General features: G+C 34.9%; 1 protein-coding gene across 1 annotated transcript in view; it reads right to left on the bottom strand.

Annotated features, from left to right (window-relative positions):
- Positions 1 to 7917: 7917 nt before the first annotated feature.
- LOC131979612 (testis-expressed protein 2-like) overlaps positions 7918 to 17933 on the bottom strand; it is a 64857-nt gene continuing 54841 nt past the window's right edge. The window contains 5 exon segments of the mRNA XM_059343667.1: positions 7918 to 8450; positions 9490 to 9610; positions 11390 to 11599; positions 12767 to 12880; positions 16883 to 17009. Coding sequence (XP_059199650.1) covers positions 8217 to 8450; positions 9490 to 9610; positions 11390 to 11599; positions 12767 to 12880; positions 16883 to 17009 — 806 coding nt within the window. The 3' untranslated portion in view covers positions 7918 to 8216.

The following is a 17933-nucleotide window of genomic DNA, read 5'->3' as shown; positions in this document are numbered from 1 at the left end:
ACCACTATAAACCACAACAGACCACTACAGACCACTATAGACCTGGTGCTGGTCTACACACTGACCTATAAAGACGGACTACACTGTAAAAAGGTGTTTAGTCTAAAACCAGATCAAACAGTAAATCTGAGGGAAATGATCTTGCTGCATGGACAGATAATTTACCTTGACAAGATTTATTAAATTCAGATTATTAAATCTAGAAATAAGCATGTTGAACGCTTAAAATAATAAATTAACTCTTAAACCAGATAAAGTAAAGCTGCCAGCAGTGATGAACTGGCCCGAGCAGAGTGACCTGATGATTATTTGGTTCTTACCAAGATAAAAAAAACAAAAAACCTTTTTGTGTCTTTTTTTTGTGTGTTTTTTTGCAGATTTTTTGTGTCTTCGTTTGTGCGATTATGTCTTTTTTGTGTCTTTTTTTGGTGATTTTATGTCTTTTGTTTATTTTTTTGTCATTTTATGTCTTTTTTTTTGTCCTTTGTGTCTTTTGTGGGTCATTTTGTGTCTTTTAACATCTTCTTTTGGTCACAAAATGACCAAAAAAGACAAAAAATGTACAATAAGCGTTCATTTATAGATTTGTAGCGATAGATAGATAGATAGATAGATAGATAGATAGATAGATAGATAGATAGATAGATAGATAGATAGATAGATAGATAGATAGATAGATAGATAGATAGATAGATAGAAACACTGTTAGTTGTCCTCTGTCGCCTCCTGCTGGCGTCAGTGTCTTCTTACAGTTTTCATGAATGGATTTGTGTGTGTGTGTCTGTGTGTGTGTGTGTGTGTGTGTGTGTGTGTGGCCTGCCAGTGACCAATGGACATACGACAGTTCTTTAAAAGAAAAAAGACAGATTACAGATTGAGGTGAGAGACTAGAGACAGTCCATAATGATCTCTGTCTTGTTTTTTCTTCTTCTGAAGCGTGTTAAGCTAAAGTAACAGATAATATAAACCAGCTATCTGGATGTTGTATCAAATTACTGATGTAGGAAATGATCTGCTACAATATATTAGTGTATGATTGTCAGTGCCAAGAGAAAGAGAGAAAGATAGAGAAGGAGAAAGGGAGAGCACGCAGGAAGAACCAGGTGAGAAAACAACAACAATAAATTGATATTTAGTGAACAGTAACAACTCATACTCCTATACTAATTTATTGGCATTACTGTAAGTTAGCATTTTGTTGTCCAAGTAGCTGTTACTTTGTTCAGTGACAATAAAGTTTAAATCTAATCTAATCAAGTCAAAGTCAAAGTTTATTTATAAAGCATTTAAAAACAACCTCAGTCGACCAAAGTGCTGTACAGTTATTAAAATAGAATAAATCACACACAAATAGGTATAAATAAAAACAATGAATGATGTTGATTGAGGCTGGCTGGTGGCTCTGACCCTAGAATTACCCCTGCTGTAAACCACTGAGAAACATTTTGAAAAATTTTGACTTTTTTCTTGTAATTTTGAAATTTTTTCTGTATATTTTGACTTTTTTCTTGTATTTTGGCTTTTTTTTCTTGTAATTTTGATATTTTTCATGAAATTTTGACATTTTTTCTGTATATTTTGACTTTTGTCTTGTATTTTGGCTTTTTTTTCTTAAAATTTTGACTTTTTTCTTATAATTTAGATTTTTTTCATGAAATTTTGACATGTTTTTTTGTAATTTTGATATTTTTCATGACATTTTGACATGTTTTCTGGTATTTTTTTCTTGTCATTTTGACATTTTTTTCTGGAAATTTTGACATGTTTTCCAATCCAATCCAATCCACTTTATTTATATAGCACAATTTTAGCAAACACAAGGTTTCCAAAGTGCTGCACAAACAATAAATACATAACACAATACAAAGAGATGTAGTAAACAATAGATCAGTAAGATGCAATAAATTAAAAATGGGATAAAAATAAATAAAATAAAATGTAAAATGTACTGCCCGCACAAAATAAAATATACATGAATACAATAAAAACAAAAAATCATAAAATCAACATAAAATCAACACTCTATGTGGTGTTAAAAGCCAACGAGAAGAGGTGGGTTTTAAGAAGAGATTTAAAATGAGACAGTGAGGAGGCCTGTCTGATGTGCAGCGGCAATTCATTCCACAGTTTTGGAGCTGCAATGGCAAAAGCTGGTTCCCCTCTGAGCTTCAGCCTAGCTCTGGTACTCTCAGGAGAAGCTGGTCAGCTGACCTGAGAGAGCGGGTAGGAGAGTAGGGGTGCAGCAGCTCAGAGAGGTAAGGAGGAGCAAGACCATTTAAAGCTTTAAAAGCAAATAAAATAATTTTAAAATGAATCCTAAAATGAACGGGCAGCCAGTGCAGTGAAGCTAAAACAGGTGAAATGTGCTCATACTGTCTTGTGCCAGTTAAAAGACGTGCAGCAGCATTTTGGACCAGTTGAAGGCGGGCAATGGAGGACCCACTAACCCCCATATAAAGTGCGTTACAGTAATCCAGCCGAGTGGTCACGAAGGCATGGATTACTGTCTCAAAGTGCCGTGCTTGCAGGAGTGGTTTTATTTTTGCCAGCTGCCGTAGCTGGAAGAAACTGGACTTCACCACAGCTTTGATCTGGCTGTCAAATTTAAGATTAGCGTCCACTTTAACCCCCAGGTTACTCACAATTGGCTTATGATGTTGTGCCAAAGAACCCAGATCAACCAGGGGGGGTTTTGCAGAAGAGCCACCAAAGACCATGACTTCGGTCTTTTTTTCATTAAAACTCAGGAAGTTTGAGGACATCCAGGCTTTGATGTCATGTAGGCACCTTAGGAGTGAGTCAATACAGTACGAGTCATCTTTTTTGAGGGGGACATAGATTTGACTGTCATCTGCATAACAATGAAAAGAAATTCCATGTTTTCTGAGGATGGACCCAAGTGGCAGTAGATACAGGGAAAAAAGAAGTGGGCCAAGCACAGAGCCCTGCGGGACCCCACATGAGAGAGGAGCAGTGGAGGACACAGAGTCACCAAGGCTGACACAGAAAGTCCGATGTGACAGGTAGGACCTGAACCATTCCAGTGCTGTGCCACTGATGCCCACCCACTGCTCCAAACGAGCCAACAGGATTTCATGGTCCACTGTATCAAAAGCAGCAGACAAATCTAAAAGCACCAGGACAACACAATGACCAGAGTCAGTAGCTAAAAAGATGTCATTAAAAACTCTTAAAAGCGCTGATTCTGTGCTGTGCAATGTTTTAAAACCGGATTGGAAGATCTCAAGAATATTTTTTGCATTTAAAAAGTCCATGAGCTGAGCATAAACTATCTTCTCTAGAATTTTAGAAATGAAAGGCAGTTTAGAGATGGGTCTGAAATTTGCCAAGACAGTAGGATCCAGCCCAGGTTTTTTTAACAGAGGCTGCACCGCAGCATGTTTAAAATTTAAAGGGACTACTCCAGAATTTCTTGTAATTTTGACATTTTTTCTGTATATTTTGACTTTTGTCTTGTATTTTGGCTTTTTTTTCTTAAAATTTTGACTTTTTTCTTATAATTTAGATTTTTTTCATGAAATTTTGACATGTTTTTTTGTAATTTTGATATTTTTTATGAAATTTTGACATGTTTTCTGGTATTTTTTTCTTGTCATTTTGACATTTTTTCTGGAAATTTTGACATGTTTTCTTGTAATTTTGACATTTTTTCTGTACATTTTGACTTTTTTCTTGTATTTTGGCTTTTTTTTTCTTGAAATTTTGACTTTTTTCTTATAATTTAGATTTTTTTTAGGGTTAAACCATATTAGCGTCTGACTAATATCTTAGCTTTATAGTATGATTACTAATCCAGTGTATTATTAATCATAATATAATACTCAACACAGTATATGCAACACAGAATATTCAGAAAACAGAATTTGAAGCAAAAGAAAACAAAAGGCTTTTATTGACAGATTTATTTTGCTCTATAAATAAGGCAGATACACATAATCACTGGATTTGGCCTTTTAGAATTACATCATATTAAAAAATCATTACTAATTCACAGATACAAATCATGACATGATCTTCATATATCCTCAAAAACTGTATTTCATTCTGTTTATTCCAAAGACAAAATAACAAAAAAACAACCCTAACCACCTTGTGTCGTCATCCAAAAACAAAATACTGGACAAAAAGAACCGACAATCAGACATAAACAACCATTTATCATATTAGTACAGTGCTTTAGTATCCGAAGAGAGAGAAAAGGGAAAATTCCTGTAAACAATGTTAATGTCGGCATTGTAGCGCATGTGTAAATATTAAATCACAATGCTTTATCAATACAGGAAGTGTACCTTTGAGCAGAAATCATCATCAAAGGACTTTGGTTTAATATGAAATATGACACGTGGAAAAGAGAGAAACTTTACATTCTTGGCATTTAATGCTCCGTTATACAGTTCGTACCTTCATCCAATCGTTGTACATACATTATGGCGGCTGGGTAGAGTTTTATTAAAGCACATACTGGAGTTGGTCCTTTAAATTATCATCATCATCATCTTCATCAACACCATTAAACAGAGATGATTAATGTCTGGATTAAAACACCAAACTGGTATTTTATCTGGAGAAAGATCTTCAGGATGAGATAGTGTTTCTACTGAAGCTCTGAGAGGAAAATGAGAAAAAATAAAGTCTGGTTTTAACTGTTTTCTCTCCTGTTTGTTTCACATGTGGAGGTGAAACAGGTGGGATTAAAAAAAAAAAGTGAACAAAAAAAGTTATTTTTCTTTGTCCTTCATCTGTAAAAACTGTTTTTGTTGTGATCATTTTGGCCACTAACCATGTTGGAATATGTTGGCACATGTTATTCATTTTTCAGAATATTTGTACTATATGTGACCTCTACTAATGAGTTGGAAATGAGGTAAATACATGGCAAAAATAAATATATATATTAGATCAAATAATCATCTAGTGATATTCTCAAGAGCTTTAAATGATTCTTTGATGCAGAAAATGTAGATTTTAACAATTTTGACCTTTTTTCTTGCAATTTAGACATGTTTTCTTGTAATTTTGACTTTTTTTTCTAGTAATTTAAACTTTTTCTTGTAATGTTTACTTTTTTTATGGTAATTTAGACTTTTTTCTTGTAATTTCTACATTTTTTTCTGGAAATTTAGAAATTTTTTCTTGTAATTTAAACTTTTTCTTGTAATGTTTACTTTTTTCTGGTAATTTAGACTTTTTTCTTGTAATTTTTACATTTTTTCTGGAAATTTAGAAATTTTTCTGGTAATTTAGCCTTTTTTCTTGTAATTTTGATTTTTTTTCTGGAAATTTTGACGTTTTTCTTGTATTTTTGAATTTTTTTCTGGAAATTTTGACGTTTTTCTTGTAATTTTGATTTTTTTCGTGTAATTTTGAATTTTTTTCTGGAAATTTTGACTTTTTTCTTGTAATTTAAACTTTTTCTTGTAATGTTTACTTTTTTTCTGGTAATTTAGACTTTTTTCTTGTAATTAAGACTTTTTTCTTGTAATTTTGGATTTTTTTCTGGAAATTTAGACTTTTTCTTGTAATTTTGATTTTTTTTGTGTAATTTTGTCATTTTTTCTGGAAATTTTGACATGTATTTTTGTAATTTAAATTTTTTTCTTGTAATGTTTACTTTTTTCTGGTAATTTAGACTTTTTTCTTGTATATTTGAATTTTTTCGTGTAATTTTTACATTTTTTCTGGAAATTTTGACATGTATTTTTGTAATTTAATTTTTTTTCTTGTAATGTTTACTTTTTCTGATAATTAAGACTTTTTCTTGTAATTTTGACTTTTTTTCTGGTAAATTTTTTCCCATGACTGTATATAAATTAAAAAATACTTTTTTCCCACCTGTTTCATAGATGAAAAACAAACACAAGAGAGAAAACAAGTTAGACAGAAAATTCACATTTCACATATTTTTTCTTCTTTTTTTGCCTTTCAGGGCTTCCGTACTTCATCATAACACAATGAAACTTGTATTTGTGCAACAATTTTCATGCCACAGTCAAAAAATGAGAGGGCAAAGCTGTTGTTATTAACAATATCAACCAAAAAAATATTCAAACATACATTCAACAGATAATTAGAGCTGTCATACTTCTGACCAGACATAAACTTTAATAGAATATCTACAAGATCAGATACAGTTCACCGAGAGTTTTTATCATTGCACTTATTCTGAATGTGTTTTTATCATCAGTATGGAATTAAATAGTGATTGACACTTTTTTCCTACATAATCTATGTTTGCTCTGGAGCATGGTTTCCATGGAAACGTGGATAATAATAAGGGCATCGTTGGCGTAAAAAAGTTGTCTTGGCGAATGAAAAGAGGCGTCACAGCACGATGAAATACTGTTCACTGTTAATAACACCTGATCAGAAAGACACTTTAATCAAAAAGACACTTTAATATTTCAAACGCTGAAGAAAGAAATCATCAGAACATCAAGTATCGGAGATTTTGTTTTCCAAATAACTGTTTTTTTAAACCTGCTTACGCTTTGTTCATCCGATGAAACAATGAAAAAACTCGATCACACATTAATCATTCACTATGAAACATATTCCAGTTTCAACACATTGTCTTATTGTGAAAATCCACTGACTGTGTTTGTGTAATAAAGGGGTTACCGTCTTCTCTCTCTCTCTATATATATATATATTTATATATTTATATATAGTAAGGTATCTGGTGAATGCTTCCACATCATCACTGTGTTCATAGGACATTATATACTTCACTAATCCCCAAACATTAACTCCCCTTAGCAACTTAATCCAGGGGGCGGCAACCTTCGGCAACCTTCGGCAACCTGTGGCGGCAACCTTCTGCAGTGGCTCCCCGAAATATGATACAAAATGAAACTTTAATTTCTTTACATTTTCATTTATCCTCGGTGTAGGCCAAAGCAAACTGGATTCTTTATTGTAAAAGCTCTAAATATGAGTCACCAGAAACTGAATTTAAATTATCTGTATTTGAATTTGAATTGCTTAACTTGAATAATTGCATTAAAAAACTGAATTTGAATCACATCATTTGAATTTGTATTGTTCAATTTGCATCATCGCAATGAAAAACTGAATCTGAATTTTAATTTGATATTGAATTTATTAGTTTGGAACTGAAACATTCAGTTTTAACAACTCAAATTCAGTTCGCAGGCAGAGCAATCGAGTGCAGAAAACAGAGCTGCTGATTGGCCGAAGAGGCGATCTGTGTATCTGAGCTCGATTGCTCTGCCTCAACTACACTTCGCAGAAAATTGAAATATAATTTTGCGAACTGAATTTCTTTTTGACGAACATCCGGGTAGTTGAGGCAGAGCAATCGAGTGCAGAAAACGGAGGTGCTGATTGGCCGAAGGGGCGATCTGTGTATCTGTGCTCGATTGTTCTGCCTCAACTACCCGGATGTTATTCGCAGAAAATTTTAATTGAATTTTGCGAACTGAATTTGAATTGTGAGAACTAATAAATTCAATTTCAATTCAGATTCCAATGCAATGATTCAAATTGAACAACACAAATTCAAATGATGTGATTGAAATTCAGTTTTTTAATGCAATTATTCAAGTTAAGCAATTCAAATTCAAATATAAATCATTTAAATTAAGTTCCTGGTGGCTCATATTTCAGCTCGTACATAGCTTACAGAAGTCTACAGTCCAGAACTTCCAGTCTAGTTTAGAGTTTCCCAGCTAGGAGAGCTTTCGATTCAAATCTCTTGAGACATTTATCGTGTCCAGCCTCATTTTACACTTGAGTCTTTGCTGCATTCTGACAAAAACATATTCATAAATGCTCATTATGACCAGTTTGTAATGTCAGTATGCTCATTTAGAGCCAGTTTTAGCCTGTTTTATCCTTCTTGTAAGGCTCAAAATAAGGTTTGTGGTTCCATTCTGATTTTTTTTCTCACCAGAAATGACTCTTTTGTTAATAAAGGTTGCCGACCCCTGACTTTAACCGACCCCCCAAATATGATTTTCTTCACATATCAGTTTTTTTATAGTTCCATAAATCCTTCAAAGCCAACATCCTGTTTCCTCTGGCACAATAAATACTAGTGAAGAGCAGCAGGTAGTTAGTGTTTCCTGTTTGTGTCGTTAAGACTCTAACTAGAGGAATGATCGTTACAGTAGAAACCTACTGACTTTGGCTCCACGTCTCCTTCTGAGGCTTCATCAGGAATACTGTAAACATCTTCATGGCTGGATGCTGCTGCTGTCCTGACCTGGAGGCTCCGGCTCTCCTCCTGCTCCTCCTGCTCCTCCTCCTGCTCCTGCTCCTCCTGCTCCTCCTCCTGCTCCTCCTCCTGCTCCTCCTCCTGCTCCTCCTGCTGAGGGGCCCACTAGGGGCCCCCCGGCGCTGCGAGGGTCCATGGCAGAATGCATGATGGTCAGCCAGACGTCGTCCATGTTGGGCATCACAAAGACTTTCTGACAGGGACGACAAGGACGGAGGACATTAGAGGGACCATCAGGTCTCACTGTTGTTCACAGGTTTGATTTACACTTTCTGTCTTTAATTTAACACATAAACAGTAAACACGTAACAGGTAGAGAACAACTAGTAGTAGTATCAGTTCGACAGGATCATCTCAATAAATCAGAATATGATGAAAAGTCCATTTCAGTAGTTCAATCAACCAAGTATTGAGTCAAATAGATGGACACGGACACTTGTTTTGGTCATTTCTGCATCTTTTTCTGTAATTTTGTGTCTTATTTTTAACATTTCACATCTTTTGTAGTCAATTTGTGTCTTTTTTTGGTCAATTTGCGTCTTTTTTGTCATTTTGTGTTCAATTTGTTTATTTTTCTGTCATTTTGTGTCTTTTGTGGTCAATTTGTGTCTTTAGTTGGTCATTTCACATCTTTTTTTTTTATCATTTTGTGTCTTTTTTTTGGCCATTTCACATCTTTTTTGGTCACTTCATGTCTTTTTTGGTCAATTTGTGTTTTTTTGGCCATTTCACGTCTTTTTTGGTCAATTTCTGTCTCTTTTTTTGGTCATTTTGTGTCTTTTTCGGTTATTTTTACATCTATTTTTGGTCATTTTGTGTCTTTTTTGGTCATTTTGTGTCTTTTTTTTTTTCATGGTGATGATGATAAATGAACACGGAGTCACTTCTTCTGTTCAGGATCAGATTGACCCCAACATTATCTACAGGATCATCTCAATAAATCAGAACATGATGAAAAAGTCCATTTCCAGTAGTTCAAGTCAAACAGCTCCAACCAAGTATTGAGTCATATAGATGGACATGATAACAGAAAGAGAGAAAATAGAGAGAAGTCTTTAGGAATTTTTTATGGGTTTTTATTTTGGTCAATTTATGTCTTTTTTTTGGTCAGTTGTGTCTTTTTTTGTCCATTTTGCATCTCTTTAACAACAATAAAAAGAAGAAAATAACTCTATGGTACATCAGACACTGTGTCACTAATCAATAAATAGAAGTGTAGTGGTCCTCAGTACCTGGAACTCCTGGTCCAGTTTCTTCTCGATCCAGTCGGTAACGTGAGCCAGAGTGACTTCTCTCTCTCCCAGTTTGGGTCGAGCCTTCAGCTCCAGGTGAGGAGGCTTCCTGAAGCCGTACCTGCAGCACAGAAGGTCACAACTAGTCTTTATTTACACACAAACACTAGGAAAGGGAAACTTTTCTCACTTTAACCTGGCGGGACATGCAGGTTAATGCCTTAATGAACAGTTTGAGCTGCACATGTTGTTTCATGAAACCGAAGCATGATGACGAACAATTTTAGCATGTGCTTTAGATTAAATATGAATAAATGATTAAAATAATGAAGTGTTTGATATGAGAAAAACATATATGGGCGTCTACGTTTTCATACAAGCATGAATCTGTTTAGGCTTCATATTGGTAATTAGTTTACTTTATGCAAAAAGTTAATTTTGTATGAATTTACGTTTATCATGTAATACACCTACACACACGTCTGTCCTTTATTATTCATATTATATATCACGTGTATTTAGTATTAGGCTACTCTACAGAATATATTTAGAGATTTATTGGACAGAAATTAATGTCATCCAGCGCACAAGATCAGAAATGTACAGCGGGTTTGAAATAAAAGGGGTCTAGAACTACAGGTCTGATTCTGCAGTCTCCAGGTCTGCAGACAGACTGTTGTGAAAATGTCTGCTGTGTAAAGTGCTTTTAGTTTGGTCTCCACCAGCAGATGGCAGTAATGTATTAAAAAAAGTGCTACATTAGATGTATTTATTTTTTTACATGATAATCCACAACTTAGAAATAGAGTTTTTTACAACCGCTATGACTCGTTTGTCAGAACCTTAAAACTTTTTCAAAACTGTTAACGCACATCACACCTGAAACACACAATTCACCAAACAGTTAACTTCATGCTCAAAATCACACAGTGTAACTAAACACAGACACACACTTCCAAAATACAATAATACACTAACACAATTCACCAGATCTACCAAAACACTGACACACAGAAACATTTAGTCAGTCACTAAAATACTGACAACTGATGAATAACACAAACTGAATCACTTTGCATGTGTCAAATCTACTTTTTTCCCCCTTTTTCTTTTACAATCAACAGATTATTGTATTGATCATACATGTAAATTAATGTTTGTGATGATGTTCTTCATTTTTTATTTGTTGGCCATGAAATGTGTTCCTTTTTTTGTACAACACTCAGTACAAAAAGTGAACGAGCCATGTCAGAGCAGCTTTGCAGGATGTTTATAAAGAAGAATACAGTAAATGACAGGATTTACAGTAAACGATTTACTGTATTGCAAATGAAAATGACTTACAGTAAAGAGGGGGAAAAAAATCAGCATTTAGCTGTCATTCATTACTGTATTGTCAAATAGACAAAAAGAAAAAGGAGCAGAAGCTGATCAATGTAATCTTCTATCCATTAGTTTTGAACATGAGGTTTTCTGTTTTGACAGAGGAGTTAGTTTCTGTTTTTGTGTGAAAGTGATTTGAAAATTCACCAGTAAACATCTACTGTTTTGGTCTTGATTGAGCTTGTGTGTAAAAGTAGTTAAAACTAATTTTAAACGTGTAAAATGTGTGTATTTTGTGTCAAAAGAAGAAAAATTGTGTTAATTGTCTCGCCCACACAGGCTGATGTTGGTAACTGTGTGAAGAGTTTTGAAAAAGCGTTAAAAGTATCGAACAACGAGTCATAGAGTCATAGTCATAGAGGTTGTAAACAACTGTAAAAGAAAGTGTCTTCTGACTAATAACTGTTGACAAGAGTCATCTGTAATCAACCAGAGATGAGTTTCTATCTCTCTCTAACTCAGATTTGATCTATTTCACTGTGAGAAACATGAATATTGACTTTAGAAGAAGTCTCACCAGATCCTGTCTGTGGGAGGAGGAGGGATGTTGACGGCCAGCGTTCCTCTGAGCTCCTGCAGCTCCACCGTGAGGAGGAGCGGCGTGTTAGAAACCTCCTCCATCTTCTTCTTGATGAACTCCGTCTCTGTGGCCTTCTGGAAGTATTTAGACTTGGTGATCTTGTCCACGAAACGCATGATCTTACTGGGCTTGTGTCCCCCGACAAACCTGTGTTTAAAGAAAAAAAGAGGTTAAAGTCACATACTGAAGTTATTGTAGCTGTCTTTTTATTTTTTTCTGTTCTGTACAATTAATTGCAATGATAAATATATATATACAGTCATGGAAGAAATTTTTAGACCATTGTTTTCTTCAATTTCTTGTTAATTTTAATGCCTGGTACAACTAAAGGTTCATTTGTTTGGACAAATATAAGAAAACAACAAAATTAGCTGATAAGAGTTTAATTTAAGAGCTGATATCTAGACATTTAACATGGTTTTATTCATAAAAAAACAAGATCATTATCTAGAAAACCATGAATGTATATATATTTAGTATTTCTTGATGAATTCCAAGTTCTTCAGTCCCAATTAAAATTATTCTAGTTGAGTAATTTATCTTCACTATGACCTTCATCATCCTAGATGGTCTTCTTCCGTCTCTATTTTTATCTTAAAGCAGGGGTCTCAAACTCTAATTACCTGGGGGCCGCTGGAGGCAGTAGACAAATGACAACAAAAAAAGACACAAAATTACAAAAAAAAAGACACAAAACGACAGAAAAAAACACAAAATTACTAAAAAAAAGACACAAAATTACAAAAAAAAAGACACAAAATTATTTAAAAAAAGACACAAAATTATTAAAACAAGATACAAAATTACCAAAACAAGACACAAAATTATTTTAAAAAGACACAAAATTATTAAAACAAGACACAAAATTACTAAAAAAAGACACAAAATGACAAAAAAGGCACAAAACTATTTTAAAAAGACACAAAATTATTAAAACAAGACACAAAATTACCAAAAAAGACACAAAATTACCAAAAAAGACACAAAATTACCAAAAAAAGACACAAAACTATTTTAAAAAGACACAAAATTATTAAAACAAGACACAAAATTACCAAAAAAAGACACAAAATTATTAAAACAAGACACAAAATTACCAAAAAAAAGTAACTAAAGGGACCTTCCACACACAACACGGTAAAGTGCCATTCATATAAAACTCACATTAAACTTTCATATCAAGGTGGGGGCCACAAAATATAGTCACGAGGGCCACAATTGGCCCGCGGGCCGCCAGTTTGAGACCCCTGTCTTAAATGACCCTTTCATACTGCTCTGATAGGATCTGGTGTGAATGATGAAGATGATTCTCACCCTTCGGCTCCAGACGAGTCGTTGGAGAGCTCCGAGGAGTCTTCCTCATCTGAAGAACCAGCGCTGGACGACTCTTCATCACTGTCAGCCAGACAGTAGGTCCTCGGTCTGTAGCTGGACAGACACACACACACACACACACACACACACACACACACACACACACACACACACACACACACACACACAAAAATACACAAAAAGACACAAAAAGACACAAAAAGACACACACACACACACACACACACAAAAATACACGAAAATACACAAAAAGACACAAAAAGACACACACAGACACAAAAAGACACACACACACACACACACACACAAAAAGACAAACACAGACACAAAAAGACACAAAAAGACACACACACACACGCACACAAAGACACACACAAAAAGACACACACACACACACACACACACAGACACAAAAAGACACACACACAGACACAAAAAGACACACACACACACACACACACACACACAAAGACACACACAAAAAGACACACACAGACACAAAAAGACACACACACACACAAAAAGACACACACAGACACACACACACAAAAAGACACAAAAAGACACACACAGACACACACAGACACAAAAAGACACACACCGACACACACACACACACACACAAAAAGACACACACAGACACAAAAAGACACACACAGACACAAAAAGAAACACACAAAGACACACACAAAAAGACACACACAGACACACACCGACACACACACACACACACACAAAAAGACACACACACACACACACACACACACAGACACACACCGACACACACACACAAAAAGACACACACAAAGACACACACAAAAAGACACACACCGACACACACACACAAAAAGACACACACACACACACACACACACACACACACACACAGGTCAGAGTGATGCTGTGTCTGGTTCATTGAGCTCTGTAGATGAATTATAATATAATCAACAGATGAGTGATGGAGACGATGAGAAGGTGACATGGTGAACAGACTGAGAGCTTCTCACATGCACGACTGATAACCCTTTTGAAAACATCAACATTTTGAGAAAAAAATCAGCAAGTCAGTTAAAAAAAGCTGCTCTGTCTGTCTTCTGTTCAACTTTCAGATGTGATTTAATGTGAAAGTGAATCTTTCTTTGGGACTGACCGTTACTGAGCTGCTTCTCATTTACTGGCAGTTCAACTGATCATAAACTTTACGTGAACTCAAATGGAAAGAGTCTCTGTCTGCATGTCGAAACCATAGACTGTATAAAATAGGTCTAAAATTTGATTTTAAGTTTGGCTGCAAAAAACAGTCTGTAACTTCTAAAAAAAACACTTCTGACTTCTGACCGTAAATAATGGCCCCATTTAGAAGAAAATAGAAGATAAAGAATCGTATGATTTGGGGCGGGGCTACCTTTGATTGACAGGTCACTGACAAGGCGAGCCGTCATCAGGAGAGAAGCAGAACAATGCGTATCCACGGCAACGTGTCAATAAAGTTATATATAACGTCATATAGATAGAAAAAAGGACGTTTAGCGGTTTGGTCTCATAACTTTGACCCTTTCACTGTATTTTCACTTAATGACGTATTATCTGAACGTTTTGTTGATTAAATGTCTTGTTCAGTGTTTGGTTGGACTAACAGACACTCCAAGGAGTCGCTGCAACTTTTATTGTTAGCTAATGTTAGCTCGCGGCTAACGAACGGCATGATGCAACAGTGTGTTTGGACCTCTGGCAGCCTGGACAGGTTGATAGGATTTATTTCGGCTCGCGCAGACAGACAGATGATGTGGGGACAGGACTGAAACAGACAGGTGGGCATGCTTCTCTATAATTTTGCAGATTTGCAGACTGGACTCTGAGGGGTTAACATATCCTGCTCTGACTGCAGCTGGGAGAGACTGCTGTGGGAGGACTGGGCCGCTTGTGAGTGCTTTGGGAGGGCAGTTAAGAGTCAGAACGAGTCTCCAAAAGTCTCCAGTAACACCAGCAAAAGTCGCTGGATTTGTTGCTGGTCACTTTTTAAAAAAATAGTCTCTAAGGGGGTCTGAAAAGTCGCTAAATATAGCAACAAAGTGGCTAAGTTGGCAACAACTGTTCTGTACAATTAATTGCAATGATAAATATATAAATACAGTCATGGAAGACATTTTTAGACCCTTGTTTACTTCAATTTCTTGTTTATTTTAATGTCTTGTGTATTTTAATGCTCATTTTGTGTATTTTTATTGGTCATTTTACGTCTTTTTTGGACTTTTTGTTTCTTTTTTGGTCAATTAGTTGTTGTTTTCTTCAATGCATTTTAATGTCTGGTTCAAAAGTCTCCAGTAACACCAGCAAAAGTCGCTGGATTTGTTGCTGGTCACTTTTTTTAAAAATAGTCTCTAAGGGGGTCTGAAAAAGTCGCTAAATATAGCAACAAAGTGGCTAAGTTGGCAAGTTGGGCCGAAGTTTTTCTGGACACGTAATGACGTAATATAATTTTTTTATTTTTTATTTAACCTTTATTTAACCAGGGAATATCCCATTGAGATTAATATCCTCTTTTTCAAGGGAGCCCTGGGAATAATTGATTCCAGGGAGAAAAATCGATTTTTAAAATCACCCCATAAAAAAAATCGCGATATGTACATGAATCAAATTTTTCCCCACCCCTATTTGATTGGTGTATCTCAACTGCATTTACCCTGACGTACATACTGTATATTTACCATAGATATTTACATGTTCTTGTAAGGAGTCAGAAAAATAATGAAAGCACTGAACACACTTAGAATGAATGAAGTGAAATGAGATGAAGCTTTGAGTGGAAACATGAAATGAGACCAACACAAACTATTAACATGCAGAAGGAGAGAATTAATCAATAGAGTTGAACAGAAGAAATCACTGTTGAAAGAAGAACTCACCAAGAGAAGATACATATCCATTAACAGCCGCAGAAAGGTTGAATCCAGAAGGCAGAAAAAAGAACAAGAAGATATAAAAGAGAGCAAAGATACAGAATACTGAGACACCAGACACCTGACACACATTTATACTGTTAGAGTCAGGTAGAGGGAGGAAGGGATTTCATTAAAAAAAAGAAAAGATAACACAGATTAGGGAACACATATTTAACATTAATTAGTTGCTTATTCGCATGTAAATCAGTAACATATTGTCTGTTAATGAGTCATTGCTCAGTAGTTATTAATGCCTTATTCTGCATGGCCTTATTATACAACCAGTAAGACATTAACTAAGAGTTTTCCCTCAATAACCTCAGAATTGTTGATTATTAGTAGTAAGTAAGGAAGTTGTTGTATATGAGTTATGATCTTAATATGTTTTACTTTGTATGGACAAAAAACAACAACATTAAAACTCCCAATAGAATGACCAAAAAACACATAAAAGACACTCAAAAATGACCAAAAAACGCGAAAGACAGAAAAACTGAAAAAAAAACACAAAAAAAGATTTAAAAAAAAACAATAAAATGACAAAAAAACACATAAAAAACACAAAAATGACCAAAAAACACAAAAGACAGAAAAACAGAAAAAAACACCAAAAACATTTAAAAAAAAAAACAATAAAATGACAAAAAACACATAAAAAACACACAAAAATGACCAAAAAACACAAGACAGAAAAACATAAAAAAACCCCACAAAAAACATAAAAAAACAATAAAATGACAAAAAACACATAAAAAACACAAAAATGACCAAAAAACACAAAAGACAGAAAAAATACACAAAAAATTCAAAAAACGCATATTAAAAACAGACAAAAAATACACAAAAACAGACAAAAATGACAAAAAATACACAAAAACGCATAAAAAAACAAAAAAAATACAAAAAATACATAAAACACAAATACATAATGTCAATCATTATTAATAATGATTGACATTACAATCTACTAATCCTCATCAATCATCAAAAGGAGCCACCAGTCAGTCAAAGGTCTGGAGAAGGTGTTTGCTATTTGTCGTTTCCATGGTTTCGTTACTTATTTGCGTGCTAATTATCAGCTAATTAATGTTGAATGTGTGTTCCCTAATATAAAGTGTTACCAGATATTTAAACGTGGCTTTGACCGTCTCACCCGTCTTTTCCAAACTCTCCAAAGCGAACGCTCTCGCCCTCCTTCCCCAGACGGATCAGGTTCATCTTGGTCTCCAGAGTCATCAGGAAGGATCCGCTGTAGGAGATCTCCAAGTCAAACCACAGACCTGAAAGGACACCAAGCCAGTTAGAAATGTTGATCTGGGAGCAAATACAAGAAGTGAAAGTGTGGATGATTTGGGGATGTGAGCTGATTTACAGTAAACAAGAGGACTCGATTGTCTGCGTCTCTATATTTAAACACAGACCAATATAATACAAGGAAAAGTATGTGAACCCTCTGAAATGAGCAAGTGTCCCAAGTAAAGACAAACACAACGTGCTGAACTCTGGAGTTTTGGGCTATTTTGTCCATTTTTTAATCCTTTTCATCCTGCCTGTATACACCACATAAAAATTGTTTAAATGCCATGTTGGTATAAAAACACAGAAAATGACCAAAAAGACAGAAAATGACCAAAAAAAGACAGAAAATGACTAAAAAAAAAGACAGAAAATGACTAAAGAAAGACGGAAAATGACCAAAAAAAAGACACAAAATGACCAAAAAAGAAACAAAAAGACAAAAAAAGACACAAAATGACCAAAAAAGACACAAAATGACCCCAAAAAAACAGAAAATTACCAAAAAGACACAAAAAGACAAAAAAAGAAACAAAATAACTACAAAAAGACACAAAATGACCCAAAAAAGACAGAAAATGACTAAAAAAAAGACACTAAATGACCAAAAAAGGCATTTTTTACAGCCGTTTTAGGCCTAAATGGGTTAATTTTTGTCTCCTTGACACGTGGAGCCCCTCAGGGCACACTCCTCGGCCCATTAAACGTCTCAATCTATCCCTGACTCTTTTGTTCTCCACCTCTAACATTCTTCCCTCGACATCTTGGCCTTTCTGTGGCATCACAGACGTGGAAACTCCAGCAGATTTTATTGTTTTGATCCCTCCTTAGACGAGAAAGACACATTGAAAGTCTTAGTGAAGGGAGGGGAAGAAAAGAAAAGAGGCAGAGATCATAAGGTTCTTTGA

Source organism: Centropristis striata, chromosome 1 (assembly GCF_030273125.1).
Source record: "Centropristis striata isolate RG_2023a ecotype Rhode Island chromosome 1, C.striata_1.0, whole genome shotgun sequence".
NCBI lineage: Eukaryota > Metazoa > Chordata > Actinopteri > Perciformes > Serranidae > Centropristis > Centropristis striata.
Note: the sequence above shows the minus strand (reverse complement) of the source record. Positions and strands in the feature narration are given on the sequence as shown.